This window comes from Octopus bimaculoides, chromosome 9 (assembly GCF_046866305.1).
Source record: "Octopus bimaculoides isolate indiv1 chromosome 9, ASM4686630v1, whole genome shotgun sequence".
In the NCBI taxonomy this organism is placed as follows: Eukaryota; Metazoa; Mollusca; class Cephalopoda; order Octopoda; family Octopodidae; genus Octopus; species Octopus bimaculoides.
Window position 1 is genome coordinate 18,834,634 of NC_142936.1, and position 21,108 is coordinate 18,855,741.

Sequence of the window (21,108 nt, forward strand, 5' to 3'; positions counted from 1 at the left end):
CCGTGACATCACCCCCCCCCCCCAATAAATAGAAAATATACCAAATTTTGCGAAGTAGTTTATCTTTATTGTGCCTCTTTATGTGGGTTAGTGCCCCTTACATTGATTTTCTTTTCAACGAAAATTACTGTGAAGACAACATCTATAACAAAATTATACTTGACTTGGTGCATTAGCTCATGTTTCTGCTCACTGAAAATAACTTTATTTTAAAATTATTCCCGTCTTCAAAAGTATTAACGAGTGTAAAAAAGTTTGTACTCAGACAGAATGCAATGTAATATTATTAGAGATGTATTTGCATAGCAAGTGACCTGATCTGAGATCGTGTGCCGAAACAAAAACAATTGCAGCGTGGAAGGTGTTTATAAGCTATTTAAAAACACACAAAAACCGTTAGATTCACTTCAACATTTAAATTTAATTTGCCGAAATATTTTCGTCGCTTTTGAAACCGCGACCTGTTGACAAAATTCTGTGCTGCATCCTCAGTACGCTGCAGATGTAATATTAAATAACATTAAAATACTGTTTCCTAAAAAAATCCTCAAACCCAATGAGTATACTGGGTGAGAGGTCGTGATACTGAACCACGAGTTCTTACACTATGTAATAAGAGTAAGTTCAAGCTATGAAACCCGCAAACTAATGTTTAAGATACGAGGGGCAAAAAACGCAAATGAGAACTGAATTAAAACAAAAAAATATATATACAAGGGAGATAATTATGTAAAACTATATTCTGATTTATCCCCCTTACTTTTCAACGTTTTAGTCATAAAAACTTTTGTCGCTAACAGTTACAATGGAAATGTATCGCACTTCGTGCGGCGAAAACGCCGACTCCCAAATAATGTTCAAGTGAAGTTAAAAGTTTCTGTGTGCTTTTGAATGGCTAAAATAAATTTTCCACGCTGTAAATTGTTTCAACACAATCTCGGATCAAATTACTTGCCAGATAAATACATCCTTGGATTTCCAAAAGGCTAGTGGATACTATTTTCACTCTCGCTATGGTAAAACATCACCAACAAACGGATTTGTTAAACAGTTCAGTTGACGCAGACACAACCTTAAATAAAAAGACTGTGTTAAACAATATAGTTACTGATATACGATTATCACAACTAGACTATGTCAGCAGTATATTTTAACGACGCCTGAGACAAGACAAAGTTTATCTAGAGAAGGCTGATCTCAGGAATTTAAATCTCATGGAGATGACAAAGGACTGGGATATCTGGCGATATGTGGTACTCAAGAAAACCCACCCATGTCAGTAAAACTGAAGTTCCGAAAGCAAAATGCCTGATACAAAATTGCGCCCCCCTCCCCCGCTTAATTTCCACATCAAATCTTCCCTCCACCCCTCTTCTCTATCACTGATTTCTCCCTCACTTGCCAAATGCTGTTTTCTGCAAATGACGGTAGAGCTACATATTAACATACCTTTTTGTTTTTCTTTCTTTTTTTTTTTGTTTTGTGATACCAGCTACCATTCTCACTATTGCAAACCATTTCAATAGAGTTCCATCATCATCATCATCGTTTAACGGCCGCTTTCTATGCTAGCATGGGTTGGACGATTTGACTGAGGACTGGCGAACCAGATGGCTACACCAGGCTCCAATCTGATTTGGCAGAGATTCTACAGCTGGATGCCCTTCCTAACGCCAACCACTCCGAGAGTGTAGTGAGTGCTTTTACGTGCCACCGGCACGAGGGCCAGTCAGGCGGTACTGGCAACAGCCACGCTCAAATGGTGTTTTTTATGTGCCACCTGCACAGGAGCCAGTCCAGCGACACTGGCAACCACCTCGCTCGAATGTTTTCCATCGTTCGTTATTAAACTGTCCCTCTTCACTCACATTGATTATTCCATTCTTCTAAGCCAGGGGTTTTCAAACTGTGGTCCGCAAGGACAAGACAGGGGGTCCGTAGACAGTAAATACTTTTTATGGGTAATTTGATTTTATATATGTTTTTTAATCGAAATCTTTTAATTGACAATAAACCTATTTGTTAAATACTGTTAAATAAATAAATGTAAAAACATGATATTCTAAGCAAATATTTATGTATAAATTTCATAAGCGTTTATAAGGGGGTCCCTAAGGTAAAGCCTGAAATATAAAGGGGTCCGCAAGTCAAAAAGTTTGAAAATCCCTGTTCTAAGCAACCAAATAATCTCTCCTCCCCTGAAGCACTTCCTATTGATTTGCTTATATCACCATACATCTCTCACTTTCTCCTCATGCACTACATGTATCTCTCTTCACGCTTTTGCAGCCTACCCACACATCATCTCTTTCCCTCAGTCCCACTGCTCTTCATCCTCCTATATGCCAACCAGCATCTACTCCCCAACTCTCCTTCACTCCTATATCCCTCCCAATCTAGTCCTCATTTACTGAAGCTGAAAGAAATCTGTCCATCCAACAACATATCTACTCTCACTAGACTTGTTCATCAGTCAGTATATTCTCACCCCAACCCCATTTTTTTAACATCCCTCATTGCTACCTCTATCCAGCCACCCTTCCTGTTATGCCCAACCAGGGCCCACCCTGACACCCCATTACCATCATCTTTATTCTCTTCCCAGCCCCACACCAATTACTCCCATCCACTCTGGTATAACTTGAGCAGCCATGTATCTTTTCTACAGCAAGGAACCTAGTTTGTCCCCTTCCTTCATACACTAACCTTTCATCACTTAATACAAAGCTACCTCCTTCTGTAGTGTAGCCTCCACTCAGTTAATGGGAATCCTTATCTTGCAACCTACATGGTAGAATCATTAATGTTGGGCTACAGCATTTAACGTCCTTTTTTCATGCTGGCATGAGTTGGGCAGTTTGACAAGAGCTGGCAAGCCAGAAAGCTGCACCAAGTTCCAGTTGTCCGTTTTGGCATGTTTTCTACAACTGGATGCCCTTCCCAACACCAACCACTTTAAAGAGTGTACTAGGTGTGTTTTATGTGGTGCCAGCATGGGGGAATCAATATATATATATATATATATATATATATATATATATATATAAGCTCCAGGTTCGGTGATTATGTGAATAAGGGGTCCAACGTAGGTCATATATCAGCGTGTGAATATAAGGATTTCATAATGAGATAAAAAACCAGGGCTGTGTATAATATAGAACATTTATAAATAAACGGTCTTACAGCTGTTTCTAGAATATTTATTATATCCCTTCATCGGAGACAGTGTGAGAGGATGGTTAATCAATAGTTAGTTTAGATAAGATAGGAAATAGAGAGTGAATGTAGGGATATTGTATTTGTAAATCCATTGTTTAGGCAGAATGGTAATGGTATATAAGATTCCAATACTTTGTGAGTAAAATCTTATATATATACCATTCTGCCTAAACAATGGATTTACAAATACAATATCCCTACATTCACTCTATTTCCTATCTTATCTAAACTAACTATTGCTTAACCATCCTCTCACACCGTCTCCGATGAAGGGATATAATAAATATCCTAGAAACAGCTGTAAGACCTATTTATAAATGTTCTATAATGTACACAGCCCTGGTTTTTTATCTCATTACAAAATCCTTATATATATATATATATATATATATATATATATATATATATATAAATGCCACCACCAAAGGACTTTGACATATGCAGAAAAAGGAAAAACACAATGTATGAAGAAAGGGGACAGAAAAATGAGCTGTCGTACTGATGATGTCTACTGAAGAAGAAACATGTCCATAACTTAAGTGGTTAGCATTAAAAGGAACATCCAGCCATAGAAACCAAAGCAGACTTTGAAACAGATACAGTCCTGACCTGTTGGATTCTGTCAAACCATTCAACACATGCCAGCATGGAAGATAGAGTTTTACTATATGTATACATAAAGCATCATCACAACTCATTAGCATTTAATCTGGCCATATATGCCCCAAATATTCGACCTGTTTTATGTTCAATCTGGCCAGATCCAGCCTCTTACATATATCATACAATGTCATTCTAAAAATAAACAATCACATCATTGAAATCTCAAGACCAAAAGATATTGTATGATTAATTCAAAACAATATGGATAAATAAGTATCACATATGACAGAGAAATCTGAATGCTAAAGGGTTAATGACTAGCAGAAAGATAAAAAAAAAAAATAAAAAAAACTGCCTGAAAGGATATTTTTCAACTAATACCTATATTACTCTTTACTCTTTTACTTGTTTCAGTCATTTGACTGTGGCCATGCTGGAGCACCGCCTCTAGTCGAGCAAATCAACCCCAGGACTTATTCTTTGTAAGCCTAGTACTTATTCTATCGGCCTCTTTTGCTGAACCGCTAAGTTACGGGGACATAAACACACCAGCATCGGTTGTCAAGCGATGTTGGGGGGGGGACGACAAACACAGACACACAAACATATACACCCACATACATATATATGACGGGCTTTTTTCAGTTTCCGTCTACCAAATCCACTCACAAGGCTTTGGTCGGCCCGAGGCTATAGTAGAAGACACTTGCCCAAAGTGCCACGCAGTGGGACTGAACCCGGAACCATGTGGTTCATAAGCAAGCTACTTACCACACAGCCACTCCTACGCCTATATTGCTTATAATTCACATAAAACAAGTTTTTAAAATCAAACCTGATTGAGGACCTGACCTATCATCAAAAGTATTAAAGGCATTACAATCACACCATTTTTTCCAAGACTGTATTGCCCAATTTGCCCTCATTTTTAAGATGGGACTGTTTGATATAAGCGAGATTTGGTTGCAGATGTTATACTGACCACAAGACATGTGTTCAAGCCTTAAAACAGATATTTTGTAAGTAGCACTAGATAAAATGCATTATATACTGTCAGCCACATTCATAAAAAAAAATCCATCCTCCAAATTCACAAGTATGTTTACATTATCATCATCATCAATTAACATCCGTTTTCCATGCTGGCATGGGTTAGATGGTTTGACTGGGAACTGGTAAGCTGGGGAGCTGCACCAGGCTCCAATCTGATTTGGCATGGTTTCTACAGCTGGATGCCCTTCCCAACGCCAACCATTGCAAGAGTGTAGTGGGTGTTTTTTTTTATGTGCCAGTTACAGAACACCAGCATCAGCTACAATTACGATCTCACTTGGCTTGAAAGGTCTTCTCAAGCACAGTATATTGCCAAAGGTCTCGCTCGTTTGTCACTGCCTTTGTAAGGCTCAAAATTCAAAGGGTGCTTCTTACATACCAGTTATGCAACACAGGCATTGGCCACCGACTTCAATTTCACTTGGCTTGGCACAATATCCTAAATTTTCTAATACTTGCCCAGTCAAGCCCGACACAAAAGATTCTTATGAAAAGAAAAAAAAAAGCAAGAGAGTCAAAGAGCAAGTTATTCTTTTATTTGTTTCCGTCATTTGATTGAGGCCATGCTGGAGCACTGCCTTGAAGTGTTTTTGTCAAACAATCCAACCCCAGGGCTTATACTATTGGTCTTTTTGCCAAACCAATAAGTTACGGGGACATAAACACACCAACACTGGTTGCCAAGCAATGACGGAGGAAGAAACACAGACATAGTTATATACATATACGACAGGCTTCTTTCAGTTTTTGCCTACCAAATCCACAAACCTGAGGCTATATAGCAAGACATTCGCCCAAGGTGCCAAGCAGTGGGACTGAATCTAGAATCATGTGATTAGGAAGCTTCTTACCACACAGCCATGGCAATTAGTAAACCCTTTCTAAACTACAAGGATCCACCAGATTAACGCTCAATTTTGGATTCTATAAGGTTAAGTAGATGGGACATAAACCACTGGATAAGTTGATTTAGAGAAACTGCTGTCAACATTTGATGCCAGGGAATCAGTTTTACAATGATACCTACACCATCTTGTAAAACCAGACTTGACTAACCTACAAATTCCAAATCCAACATTTGAGTATTGTTCATACTTGAGATGGTACCGTTACACAGCGGAGGCGCAATGGCCCAGTGGTTAGGGCAGCGGACTCGCAGTCATAGGATTGCGGTTTCGATTCCCAGACCGAATGTTGTGAGTGTTTATTGAGAGTTAAACACCTAAAGCTCCACGAGGCTCCAGCAGGGGATGGCGGCGAACCCTGCTGTACTCTTTCACCACAGCTTTCTCTTACTCTTTCTTCATGTTTCTGTTGTATCTGTATTTCAAAGGGCCAGCCTTGTCACACTGTGTCACGCTGAATATCCCCGAGAACTACATTAAGGGTACACGTGTCTGTGGAGTACTCAGCCACTTGCACATTAATTTCACGAGCAGGCTGTTCCGTTGATTGGATTAACTGGAACCCTCAACGTCGTAAGCGACAAAGTGCCAACAACCGTTACACAAAAGCACACAAGACCACACTCAAAAGACAAGGATTCACTCAATAACACACTGCATCTTTTCACTTCCCATCGTTAACTGCAGCAACTCAATACTCTCCTCATTGAAGTTGTTAATCTCTTCTGTGAAAACTAACACTGCAAATTTAGCACAAAGAGCTTACAACTAAATCTTAAAATATTGTAAAGTGTTTGGCATTTGGAAGGGCATCCAGCTGTAAAAATCATGCCAAAACGGAACTCACCTGTGCTAATGCCATGTAAAAAGCACTGAGTCCACTCTGCAGAGTGGTTGGTATTAGAAAGGCCAGCTGTAAAAACTCTGCCAAAACGGACAAAGTAGCCTGGAGTAGTCTTCTACCTGACTAACTCCTGTCAACCATCCTACCCATGCATGCATGCGTTGAAGGACGTTAAATGATGATGACATCAGACAAAGGACACACTAGACAATACCCTATGCCTGAAATTAAGATGAGGTGGTCATGATTGGAATGCCTTTCACTAGAGGTCTGCTTGATCAGTAGTGACTATGAGCTAAACACCAGCTAGACATACTAAGTTCATGTTCTAATTGCAGGCATGGCTGTGTGGTAAGAAGGTAGTTTCCCAACCACATAGGTCTGGGTTCAATCCCACTGTGTGACACCTCAGGCAAGTATTTTCTACCTTGGCCCTGGGCTGACTAAAGCTTTGACAGTAGATTGAGTAGGCAGAAACAAATAAGCCAGTCATTCATCATTCAACATTAAATGATGATAATGAATGACAGATTTCTTTCAGTTTCTGAGAGGCCCATCATTCATTCATATATATATATATATATATATATACACACACACACACATATATATACATATATATATATATATATATATACGTATATATATATATATATATATATATATATATACACACACACTGGCACCACATGAAAAGCACTCAGTAAATAAAGTGGTTGGCATTAGGAAGGGTATCCAGCTGTAGAAACCAAACCAAATCAAACGGGAACCTGGCACAGCTTTCCTGCTCACCAGCTCTGGTCAAACAAGTCAACCTATGCCATCATGGAAAACAGACATTAAAGGATGATGATTGTGTGTGTATATGTGTTACTGTCTTTACCTTCACATCACATAATAATTGTAAACAAACATCACCATCATGCAAGGTGTGTCTGTCATACCCAATCTTCTATAAAAACGTTCAGTTATGGGCAAGTATTAACTTACTTAGAAACAGATGAAGATTGATGACAGGAAGGACATCAGGTTGTAGAAAATCTAACATAGAATTCTGTCCAATTCATGCAAGCATGGAAAAGTGGATATTGAAATGATGCTGTTATAGTATATATATATATATATATATATATATACTACACAGGAATACCTCAATTTAAAACAAATTGGCTCTAAATGTCTAAACAAGTAAAAAGTTAAGAGGTGAATTTTCATAAAAATGATGTTATAAACAATCATGTTCTTAACTGCAACTATAGCTTTGGCCATTCCAAAAATGCTAAATTTTCCAGTTATTTTGTCATTGAGTATGATTATCTGATCAATGCTTTTTTTATGGCCCACTTTTTCCATGCTTGCATATCTACTGTTGAAACATCAGTGTTACTAATCTTTCATTTTATAATTAAATTGTTGATAATTTAAATGTTTCGTTAAAAACTAGATAAAATGGATATCATGAGTGTATACATACACACACACAAGATATCTGTTCCTGTCACTTTATCTTAGTTTCTTATCCCTCAATTTTGTACCCTGCCCAATTGAGGGGTTTTGTCTTGCAGATACTTGCAATGCTACTGTTAGTTGCTGTAATTCATCACAGATTATTAACATTCACACAGATACACACAAAACACATTTTAACATCCACTTTTCCATGCATGCATGAGGCAGATTGCACTAACTTGTCACCAATCCTCACCTGTCTCCAATCAATGTAACATTTCTTCATAGTTGGATAGGTTGCAATAAATTACAAACAAACAGTGCCACTCATTTACAATCTTCACACAATATCAAGGAATGGAAACACAAACACACACAGAGTGAGAGAGACAATAGGTGTCATTCAGTTTCCATTTACCAAATCGCCTCACAAGGACTTGATCAGTCCAGAACTAATAATAGATGCCCAAGATGTCACACAGTGAAACTGAACTTAAAGGCATCATTTAACGTCTGCTTTCTATGTTGGTATGGGTTAGACGGTTTGACTAAGCTGCAGAGTTGCACCAAGTTCCAGTTTGATTTGGCATGGTTTTTACAGCTGGATGTGCTTCCTAACACCAACCACTCCAGCAGTGTAATGGGTGCTTTTTATGTGCCACCAACAGAGGTACCACTTACGTGACACCGGCACTGGCCACGAATGCAATTCCACTTGGCTCGACAAGTCTTCTTCAGCACAACATATTCATTTCTACCCTAGGCACAAGGCCCGAAATCTTTGGGGAGTGGGCCAGTCAACTAGATTGTCTCCAGTATGCAACTGGTACTTAATTTATCAACCCCAAAAGAATGAAAAGCAAAGTCGACCTCGGCAGAATTTGAACTCAGAAGGTAAATACAGACGAAATACTAAGCGTTTTGCCCAGCGTACTAATGTTTCTGCCAGATCAAAGCCTTCTTCAGAACATATTGCCAAAGGTTTCAGTCACTTGTCATCACCTCAGTCAGGCCCAATGTTCAAAGATCAGGCTTCACCACTTCGCCCCATGTCTTCCTGAGTCTACATCTACAACAGGTTCTTTCTACAGTTTGAGATCGGCTCTGCTTTACACAGCTGTCCTTGTCCATATGCATCACATGACCATACCAGCACAGTTGTCTCTCTTGCCCACCACATCTGATGCGTCTTATGCCCAGCTTTTCTCTTAAGATACTTACACTCTGTTGAACATGCACACTGTGATTGCACATCCAGCAAAGCATACTGGCTTCATTTCTTTCAAGCCTATGCATGTCCTCAGCAGTCACAGCCCATGTTTCACTGCTGTGTAGCATGCCTGTTCATACACAGGCATCATACAGTCTACCTTTCATTCTGGAAACAAACTTAACTTCACTGCCATACCTGCACCCTATGTATGTTTATTCTTGCATATGTATGTTACCTTTGATATGAATATAAAATGTGCATGTATGTGGGAGAGAGAGAGAGAGAGAGGGAGAGTGGGTGCATATATCTGTGTTTCCTTGTCTTGACATCGCATGATAGTTGTAAATGATTGTCACTGTTATACAAGCAGTGCCGTTCATTTCTAATATTCTGTAAAAACATGTCTGCTCAAAGGGAAATATTACCTTGCTTGAAAATAGGTGAAGATTAGCAATAGAAAGGATATCTGGCCAAAGAGTATCTGCCTCAATAAACTCTGTACAACCCATGCAAGCATGGAAAAATGAACATAGGCGCAGGAGTGGCTGTGTGGTAAGTAACTTGCTTACCAACCACATGGTTCCGGGTTCAGTCCTACTGCATGGCACCTTGGGCAAGTGTCTTCTGCTATAACCTCAGGCCGACCAAAGCCTTGTGAGTGGATTTGATAGACAGAAACTGAAAGAAGCTTGTCGTGTGTGTGTGTGTGTGTGTGTGTGTGTGTGTGTATATATATATATATATGTTTGTGTGTGTGTTTGTCCCCCCCAACATCACTTGACAACCGATGCTGGTGTGTTTACATCCCCGTAACTTAGCAGTTCGGCAAAAGAGTCCGATAGAATAAGTACTAGGCTTACAAAGAATAAGTCCTGGCGTCGATTTTCTCGACTAAAGGCGGTGCTCCAGCATGGCCGCAGTCAAATGACTGAAACAAGTAAAAGAGTATATGATGATGATGATGATGATGACGACATATGCACTCAAGCACAAATGTGTTTGCATCTCTTTGTCTTGATATTGTATGATAGTTGTAAATGAGTGTCACCATTGTTGCAAGCTTTCACGAAAACATGTCTGGCTATGAGATAAAAAAAATACATTGCTTGACAACAGATGAGGGTTAGTAACAAGTAAGAAGGACATGAATCCATAGAAAATCATCTCCAACAAATTCCATCTGACCCAAATGGGCTTCTTTCAGTTTCTATCAACTAAATCTACTCACAAGGCTCAGATCAGCTAACAGCAGCCAGGGGAGACATTAGCCCAAAATACCACACAGTTGGGAAGCAAACTTCTTAATTACAAACTCATGCTTGCATTTAAGGGGAATTATAACACACACACACAACAGAACTATGACATAGGTATGGCTGTATTTGCATCACTATTTGGTTTTGGGTTCAATCCCAGTAACAAGAATTGGTAAATACTAAGAAATCCATGATGTGTTTGTGTGTATCTGTGCCTTCATTGTTTCAATATTTGAGCAATACATTAAAACAAAGTTACCATCTATGCCAATGTCTGTGAACCTTCTGCCATAAAAAATAGGTCTGGCCACTCAACTGTTTAAAGGTCAAGTTAAAATAATGCCTAACATGGAAACAAAGTGAGGAAGAGCATCCAGTCATAAAAAAATGCCTTTCCTGTCACTAACCCTCACTTGTTTTTCAAGCAAGATGAATATTTCACCATAGTCAGACACGAGTTCGCTGAAGTTTTGGAAATGAACAAACCTGCTAGTGGGATAGTGACGTTTATTTAAAACTACTACACGATGTCAAGACAAAGAAACAAATACACACAGAGTTTCCATTTACTAAATTCACTCACACGGTTTTTGTCAGCCTAGAGATATAGCAGAAAAACTTGCCCAAGGTACCATGCAGTGGAACTGAGCCTGAAACTATGTGGTTGGAAAGCTAACTTTTTAACCACACATCTACATTTGCTCATATATGTGTATATATATATATATATATATATATATATATATATATATTAATGTATATATATATATATATATATTAACTGATGTATATATTAATATTATCTCGGTTGAAAAACTTCAATAATGCAAATATGTTAATAGTTACGAGGTTAGCAAAAATCATACAAAAACTGGGATATTATACCCAGTTAATGGGTAGAACTTCCATGTTAAAGTCATGTATTTTGAGTAGATATAAAGAATAATAATCAATGGAGCAAAACGCATATAATCAAAAAGTTCCTTTAATTCCTACATATGTTTCAAAAATGTGCACTACTCCAAAGAAGTAAGAGGTGCTGGAATATGCACATAAATTCATCGTCAGGGAACCATATATATATATATATATATATATATATATATCTTACAAATTTGTTTATGGGAAACGTTTTGATTACGCAAATAAAGCCCCTACTCCATTAATCTGGCCACAGCCTAATGATGGGGACTAGTGAGCCAGTTTTTCGGGGTTGCATCAAGTTGTACCGATATAATGTAGGATAAATATAATAAATCACATGATTCTTAAGATCAGCCTGTATTCCCAAGATGATTACAGTGTAGTCCATAGTATCCGTTGGCATCAGTTTGAGCATCATCGATTCATTTCTTTAGGCGATATAGCATTAGTGGATGTACAACAGAGGAATGTTTGTAGTGATGCATTAAATATTTATAAATTCCAGCCAAGGATTAATGTTATTATTATTATTATACAAGGTGGTGAGCTGGCAGGAACGTTAGCACGCTGGGCAAAATACCTAACAGTATTTCATCTGCCACTACGTTCTGAGTTCAAATTCTACTGAGGTCAACTTTGCCTTTCATCTTTTGGGATTGATAAATTAAGTACCAGTAAAACGCTGGGATTCATGTAACCGATTATCTCCCTCCCACAAATTTCAGGCCTTGTGCCTACAGTAGAAAGGGTTATTATTATAATATATATATAAATTATATATATATATATACAAGTTAATTTGATCCCAGCGAAAACTCTTAAAGCAGGGCAATAATTTCCCCATAGTAGCAATGTTATACATTATAATTCATTCCCCAAAAAATATTTTACTTATAAAATTTATAATACTCGTTAATAAATGGCAATGAAACACCAGTAGAGTGTAAAGAATATTTTATGTAAAGCAAAAAGAAAGTCGAGATTATTTATGATAAAAAATATTATTATTATAATCGTTTCTGAATCCCTTTCACTTGCACTAGACTTGCGCACACCATCACTTGTAGACGTGATTGCCAATTCAAAAGCATTCATAGATTTCTTCTTTTTAAAAAAAAGTCTAGTGTTGATTGCTAAGAAGCTTTGTTTTGCTCTCTACAAATTTCTCAGTAACATAGATCATGGTAGGAAAAACTTTTGCACTTCATTCAAAATTTGGATCTTGTGCTTCAAAAAACTCCTAAACCCAGGGTCTCATAAAGCAGGTCCTTGTAAAGTGAGATATTATTGTATATAGCACAAGGATAAAGCAAGAAAAAATATGCACATGCACATTGCCTGATACTGCATATCACATGCATCATTGAGATGTCTTCAAGACAACAATGAATGAGTCACATCCTGGCAAGTTAAGATCTACCCTAACCAAAACCAAGCTACAAACATTTCTCCACCAAAGAAAGAAATACTTAGAAACAAGGAGGAACCAATAACACTTGGACATTACACTGAATTAACTATTTGAATATATGACATTAACCCTTTCGTTACCGTATTTATTTTGAGATACTCTGTGTTTCTTTTAATTACTTTGAAATGCAACAAAGAATTTAGTAAAATAACTTAGTTATCATAAAGCTAGTGTTAGGAACATAAATTGTGACTATGGTTTGGTGGAAGATATTAATTCAAAACCTATGAAAACAAGACATTTGTACTACGTAGCCAGAGGCGGTTTCAGTCAGGTTGGTATCGAAAGGGTTAAAAAAATCACACTCAACATCAGGTTACATCAGATGTATTTTGGAGACTATACCACAACAGAAAATGAAGACCACTCAACTACACAGATATTATTAGCAGAGGGACATCAAATTGAGAGTCTACCAAAGCTAATGGTAGACACATTCCTAGCATAACATAACGAAATGCACCTCAGCTTGTAGAAGACTTGCCTGTATATGTGTGAAACAAGAGAAGCATGTCAAATATATAAGGAGTATTGCAATTCAAGTCACTTTGAAGATTTCAGCAGCTCGTCTGAAAAGAAATCTTAGTCTTTGAGATGCAGCGTTTGGTTATGTTTTAGCTATGAGACTTCCTGACCCTCAGGAGGAAGCTTGTAAGTGGTACATTTTCATCACACATCTCACCATGTCCTACAAATACACAGACACCTAATGGCTAGATTTAGGTACAGGATCACAATCCCTATTGATTTTCCCCAGTACAAGCATATTAGGGATAATATAATAATGCTAACAGCATACAACAGATGTGAGCAAACTACATACAACAGAATACAGAGAAAAAATAAGTCTTACTTGAAACACAAACATGTGTCGTCCACCAGGAACAGGTCCAACAAGAACTGAATCGAGCACTTGGTCATAGTCCATGCTTTCTGCAGAGCCAACATAGATGATTTTCCACTCAAGATCTAGGAAACATAACAAAATAACAGATGAAAAACTAATATAAATTAGTGATTAATTATTGACCCTGAAAGGATAAAAAATGGAGTTGACCACAAAAGGTTTAACTATATATCACAAAGTACAATGTGTTTCTGATTTAGATACAAAGTCAGTAATTTTGAAGCAAGTAGAGTGTCAAAATATCAACTCAAGTATTTTACTGTTTCTTATCAACTCCACAAAGATGCAAGGATAAGTTGACTTCAATGGACTGTAACTAACTAAACACCGCAAAGCAAAATATCATTGCAAGAGTGGCTGTGTGGTAAGAAGCTGGCAGAAATGTTAGTGCGCCGGGCGAAATGCTTCGCGGTATTTCATCTGTCTTTACGTTCTGAGTTCAAATTCCGCCGAGGTCGACTTTGCCTTTCATCCTTTCGGGGTCGATAAATTAAGTACCAGTTACAGACTGCGGTCAGTATAATTGACTTAATCTGTTTGTCTGTCCTTGTTTGTCCCCTCTATGTTTAGCCCCTTGTGGGCAATAAAGAAATAAGAAGCTTGCTTCCGGTTACTGCGCATGCGTTGATTCAGTTGCTGGTTTGTTTCTTTGAGAGTCGGACAGGATTTTTGTGCTGCTTGGCAGCGGTTTAGTGGAAATGTATTCAGACATTAGCGAGTCTGAATTGTTTTCATCAGAGGAGGAGCTGGTGAAGGTGGTGATAAGAATGGACAGAATGTTGGAGAAAACAAAAAGTTTTTTCTGAGGCGGCGGAGGTGAAGAAAAAGGATGTAGACCTGGCTGAACTAAAGGAATATAGGAAAAATGAGACACAAGGTGGGTGGCGACGTGAAGTTGTTGCCGCCACAAAAAATCATGGAGCAAATAGAGAGGAAAACTATCACCTATAGGGTGCACTCACTGAAGAACAAAAAGGACGAACAAGTGGAAATGGAATAATAGAAAAAGCGCTAAAGAAACAGTCGAACCAAATAATGTACATAAAACCAAGGGATGTAAATACAGGACAGTCGTCGTCCAGTTTAGGACAGTGGAGGAGGCGAAGAGGCTGGCGAGTGTGGAGGCGAAGAGGCTGGCGAGTGTGGAGGCGAAGAGGCTGGCGAGTGTGGAGGCGAAGAGGCTGGCGAGTGTGGAGGCGAAGAGGCTGGCGAGTGTGGAGGCGAAGAGGCTGGCGAGTGTGGAGGCGAAGAGGCTGGCGAGTGTGGAGGCGAAGAGGCTGGCGAGTGTGGAGGCGAAGAGGCTGGCGAGTGTGGAGGCGAAGAGGCTGGCGAGTGTGGAGGCGAAGAGGCTGGCGAGTGTGGAGGCGAAGAGGCTGGCGAGTGTGGAGGCGAAGAGGCTGGCGAGTGTGGAGGCGAAGAGGCTGGCGAGTGTGGAGGCGAAGAGGCTGGCGAGTGTGGAGGCGAAGAGGCTGGCGAGTGTGGAGGCGAAGAGGCTGGCGAGTGTGGAGGCGAAGAGGCTGGCGAGTGTGGAGGCGAAGAGGCTGGCGAGTGTGGAGGCGAAGAGGCTGGCGAGTGTGGAGGCGAAGAGGCTGGCGAGTGTGGAGGCGAAGAGGCTGGCGAGTGTGGAGGCGAAGAGGCTGGCGAGTGTGGAGGCGAAGAGGCTGGCGAGTGTGGAGGCGAAGAGGCTGGCGAGTGTGGAGGCGAAGAGGCTGGCGAGTGTGGAGGCGAAGAGGCTGGCGAGTGTGGAGGCGAAGAGGCTGGCGAGTGTGGAGGCGAAGAGGCTGGCGAGTGTGGAGGCGAAGAGGCTGGCGAGTGTGGAGGCGAAGAGGCTGGCGAGTGTGGAGGCGAAGAGGCTGGCGAGTGTGGAGGCGAAGAGGCTGGCGAGTGTGGAGGCGAAGAGGCTGGCGAGTGTGGAGGCGAAGAGGCTGGCGAGTGTGGAGGCGAAGAGGCTGGCGAGTGTGGACGGAAGAGGTGGTGCTTCTCCTCACATATCTTGGAAGAATGACTTCCAAGGTAAGGGTGGAAGCAATCCCACCTGATATAGAAGTGGATTGGGTCGCGACAGCCATCCTCATTGGAAATGAGGAGGTGACTGTCCTCCAAGCCACGGAAATGGAAGAAGGAGGATGGAGAGGGAAATCACTGGATCTCATCCTGCAGGCAAAGAAGCAGCTAGAGAGTCTGGCGGAGACGGTGAGGTTGGAAGAAATTGTGTTAAGAGTGTGGGTGGAGGGCAGAGTTCACATTGTTTTAAATGTGGCCAAAAGCGCTGCATTGGTGCACACTGCCCTCTACAGAAGAAAACAATAGATGAAACAGCAGATGAACCAGTTGTGGAGATGGAGGAGAAAAGAGAGGAAGAAAAGAAAGACGGAGGAAAGGAGGAAGAATGGGCAGCAGCAGAGAGTAGAAGGAAGAAGAGGATGAAAAGAAAGAACACTGAGTGTGATCTGGTACCCCAGTCCAACCCGCCCTATACAGACACCAGACCCACCCACCCACTTTCCCCACAGGAAAAAAAGAAAAAAGAGCAGACACCACAGAATTTAGAAGACCCCCTCCCCAGTGAAAAAGTGTTGTCATTGAGCGATAGCGAGAGCGGAAATAGAAGGACTAGACCAGAGACTAAGAGGAATTAGGACCTAGAGGCAGCGAGTGGTGTTACTCAGTGTGGGGTGAGTAGCACACTCTTCATATTTCCATTTTCAGATATCATGCATGTTATCATAACATTAATTTATTTTCTCATGTTCATTTTCACGTCACTCATAGTATCACATTTTATTTCTACATATTTTTAATTGTTATATGTCCCCACATGTTTTGTAGTGTCCCCTCTATGTTATGCCTTTATGGCAAAATATTGAAATAAAGAAGCTTGCTTCCCTGCACATGTGTTGGTCAGTGTTTTCTTTGCACTGCTAGGAGTCACAACACCAACGTCATGAATTATTGAACAAGTGAAGCACAACTACAAGGTAAGACATGTTTTTTGGGGATTCAGTGGGGGTTTGTTGCTCATGTTTATTTTGTTAAACGAGAAATCTTCACTGAGTTGCAGGCAAATTGTCTGCCTGTAGTTGTGTTTAAAGTTTCACTTAGTGGTGAGAAGTGTGTTTTGGGGGCATATCCCTCCTCCCATAATTGTGCTTATTTTTTACCATTTTTTGGTGAAATTGTTGTGTGACTGTTTTGTGCCCTGGATTACCAAGAGGATTACCAAGACAGCCAGAATAGTTAGCTGTCTTCTTCGTTCCTTCTTGCATTTTTTTTTTTTTAACTCTATGAACTTTTTCCAAAAAAAAAAAAAAAAAAAAAAAAACATGGCAAAAGAGACAAACAATACTGTGTTGGAGTGGGAGATTGTCCCACCCAAACAGTGGATGAAAGACTTTGAAGAGAGGACAATGGTGTTAAGGATTTACTCAAAGTCGCTCAACACCATCGCCCTCTTTCAAAAGACTCAAATTAAAAAAGAGTTGGCAGAGTATTTGCCAACTATTGAATTCATCTCCAGGGGAGATCAAATATGCAACGGTGTGGTTGCTATTTGACACTCCTGAGGAGGTTCGCAAATTTGCAAGCCAGCCCTTAGAAGGCAAAGAGATTTTGTTTCTTACCACGTATTGTGGGAAGAAGCTGAAAGAGCTTGGGTCTGCAGGTTGCCACCCGAGATAGAACCCAAGTGGATAGAGGACACTATCCGCTGGGGTCTGGGTGGCAGCAGATCCAAGCTGCTTAATGTTAAAATTTTGCTGGCAGCTGATTGGGTTGGGTCAAAAGCTGTTTTGACTCTGTGGACCCAATCAGCCAAGAATCTGGTTTTACCAGATTTTTTGAAAATGGCCGGTTGCAGATACCTGGTGATACTTGAAGGATGCCCCCCAAGCGTCACCTATACCTGGAACCGGGCCACATTAAAAAGAACTGTCCCCAGGACCATAGTAGAGTCCTGGAGCAGTTGGTTGTGGAAGAGCCTAACCTCATCGGTAGGAATTGTGCCACCAACAGAGGAAACTGTGGCCCCTCCCAGTATAATAAATGAGGAATTTGTGATCTTTCTTAAGGGAGGGGCCATAGAGAACTTTGTGAGAAGTCTAGAAGGTCGGGAACAGGTGGTCCTGACCTGCATTGAAAGCCTGGATTGGCCTCCGCAGGTAGCTGCGGAGGTCATGGAGGAAAATTATTTCTACAGGGTGATGGATTCTTTTACTAAGGAAGAATATAATTATCTCTTATGGGACCCCGGCTTGCGACTGCAGGCGGCAAGAGACTTAATTGGGGAGGCAGAGTAAGAGGTCTTAGCACTTCAATTCGAACTTGGAGATTGGTAAGAGGCTTAGTGCCTCAAGTTGAACATATTTGCTGAACTTTTTTTTGATTGGTAAGAGGCTCAACGCCTCAATTTGTAATTATTGTAAGAGGTTCAATACCTCATTTGTGTTTTCGGCGGGTGTTGGCTGCTTCCCCCACCAACCATCTCTTTATCATTCCATCATCATCATTGTGTCTGTGTCCAGCCCGCAGAAATGCTTAGCAGTATTTCGTCTGTCTTTATGTTCTGAGATCAAATTTCAGCGAGGTCGACTTTACCTTTCATCCTTTCGGGATCGAAAAATTAAGTACCAGTTGCATACTGAGGCCGATCTAATCGACTACCCCCTCCCCAAAAATTTTGAGCCTTGTGCCTAGAGTAGAAAAGAATATTAGTTGTTGGCTGAAGTATTTTCCCTATGTGAAATATTTCCATTACTTCACATAAAAGAAGGCCACCACTTTCAGTCAACAAAGGGCACTATAAGGCTTATTTGACCTGCTAGAAATAGCAACAAAAAACTTCCATCAAATCATACCTTAAGAAATGGAATATACAATGGTTAATATAATTCCTAAATATATTTCTGAAAATAAGATTGGGTGATTGCAGCAAGAATGTTCGTTTTTTTTTTGGTTTTTTTATATATAGGTCTTCTGGATTAGAGTTGATCCAAGAATTAAGTGACTCTTCATATTTCACTCCTTCAGCAGAGTTCGCACTAGTTACCAATATTCACACAAGACCCTCTCCAGTTCTCATTTTACCAACGTCTTTCCCTTCATATATCCAAACTGGACACCAACTGTATCAATCTCACCCGTCTTAGAGAGATTACAATAGTTATGGGCATGTTCCTTCTTCTCTGACATCATATATATTGCACATACACCCAAAATACAGCATTAGTTTTATCAGGGGGGGGGGGGGGGGTTAAGACCAAATGATTAGGTCTGATATTTCAGAAAGTCATACAAGATACCTTTCTTAAGTGATCTCCAATACCGTTTGACTCCAGCATCAAGATACTTCACACTTACAATCAGGATAAAAGCTATCTATGTTCACAGCATTTAGAATTATACTTGGTTAGATTAACATTCAATGAAGAGAGGGAAGGGTCTTCCTGTTTCACTTTTTAGGAGATAGGTTTTAAGTAAGATTATAGGTGTATCAGAAAGCAAACTGGAAAAAGTATGCGATGAAGAAGAAAAAAAAAATGACAAAATACGAATCAACACTCTCCCGCAAAATCTGAGGCTTTAGTGCCGGTGTTAGATTATTATGAGGCTTTCTATACATTCGGGAAACAATAGTGGACATGTTTTGGTTATATTAGACCTCCTTAGCGAAACACAGGCTATACTGTACTGTATTTCAGTAAATTCAATCAGGTAAATCGTCTTAAATTATAACAACGGTCCCACGACGAAGAAATAATTTAAATACACTTCTGGCATAATTTACTGAAAAAAACTGTAATCATTGAAGTTAATACTTCAGATGTAAGGTGTATTGTTTGAAAAGTATTGTTTCTAAACAGATCTGTAAAACCACGTACCGAAATTTTTGTGAGTATAACAGTTCGGCCTTAGAAAAAGATTTTAGAAATCGATTATACACATACGCTGTCATGGTAACAAGATTCTTTCATAAAATGATTTCTAGTAGTTACTTTTTCAGTCATTCATACTTAAAAAAAAACTTAACTAGTGCAATTTTTGTGGAGTAAGATGTCCCAAACATTCAAAGTGTGACCATGGAAAAAAAAAGCTAAGAAACTGGACACACTTTAAATAACTTGGTCGACACAACTAACTCAGAAACCCTCACCAACATTTTTTTTTTTTCTTTTGCAGAGACTTAGTATAAAAAGTCAAATGAAATAACTTTCTGTACCTTTTAAGAGTTTCTCGTTAAAAAAAGCATTATTAGAAAGAATCACTACAAACCAGATATAAAGTGTGCGACGTTATATATATATATATATACATATATGAGAACTCCGGGTACACTCAATACAATGCAATAAGCTAAGAAAAATTTCCTTCCCACAGAAGTTAAATAGGCTTGTGATTTGAAAACTATTTAAAAGCTATATTCAATTTAAATACATATAGTTACTCCTAATTTTAAAATACTAATGAAGTTTACAAGTATCTTCTCGGAAGAAATATAACAATTTCGGACTGAAAGAAAGAAGTTTCATTACATACCAAGTTATATTTAATCAGTTGAGAACATCAAACATTTAAAGACGGATATTAAATAGAATACAGAATAGACAGTCGAGGAAAAAAAAATCAAACTTTAAGTATCTTTAAAAACAACAACTGTTATTCCTTTCCTTGTTTCTTTCGCTTTAAAAAAATCGATTTCAGGTAAAGTGGAACTCAATACAAATAGGGTGAACATCGATAATTTCGCTGAACAAAGGAATTTGTAAAGGATGAAGAAGAAATAGTAATTCCATTCTCACCTTCTGGCAAGTCTTCCAAACACTCAAACGTGATTTCGAATTGGAACGGATTCAAAAAAGGTGAAGGATTATCTAGGACGACCACATTGCTAATGTTAACTTTGGCCATGATGAATTTGTGGTGAGACTGGAGCAATTAGAAACCTCGCCGACACAATGGTGGTGAGAAAGAAAGGAAGAAAAAAAAGGCAACAATATTCGATAGACTATATTTACATAAAGACTTGGTGGAGAGGAAAATAACTCATCAACTCCGTAAAATAGGGGGGAATGCGCCGCTTTGAAGAAAATGGCGCGAAAAGATGATCCAAAGCTTCTCCCCCTCCTCCTCTTCTCACTAGAAGAAGGAAAAAACAAGAGGAAAAGCAAAACATCCTAAGTGATATGTATATATATATAAACTGTTGTTTCATTGGTTGATAGTGCTAGAAGTGAAACTAAAATTCATTCTGATTGGATGGTAGTTTTGC

At 39.5% G+C, this 21,108-nt stretch overlaps 1 protein-coding gene across 1 annotated transcript in view; it reads right to left on the bottom strand.

The window, feature by feature from the left end:
* Positions 1-20,974, bottom strand: part of LOC106868087 (histone chaperone asf1b-B) — a 30,528-nt gene extending 9,554 nt beyond the window's left edge. Inside the window, exons 1-2 of the mRNA XM_014913202.3 lie at positions 20,639-20,974; positions 13,791-13,906 (exon numbers count right to left, since the gene is read on the bottom strand). Of these exons, the coding sequence (XP_014768688.1) occupies positions 13,791-13,906; positions 20,639-20,747 (225 nt within the window). The 5' untranslated portion in view covers positions 20,748-20,974. The remainder of the gene's footprint in view (positions 1-13,790; positions 13,907-20,638) is intronic.
* Positions 20,975-21,108: the final 134 nt, after the last annotated feature.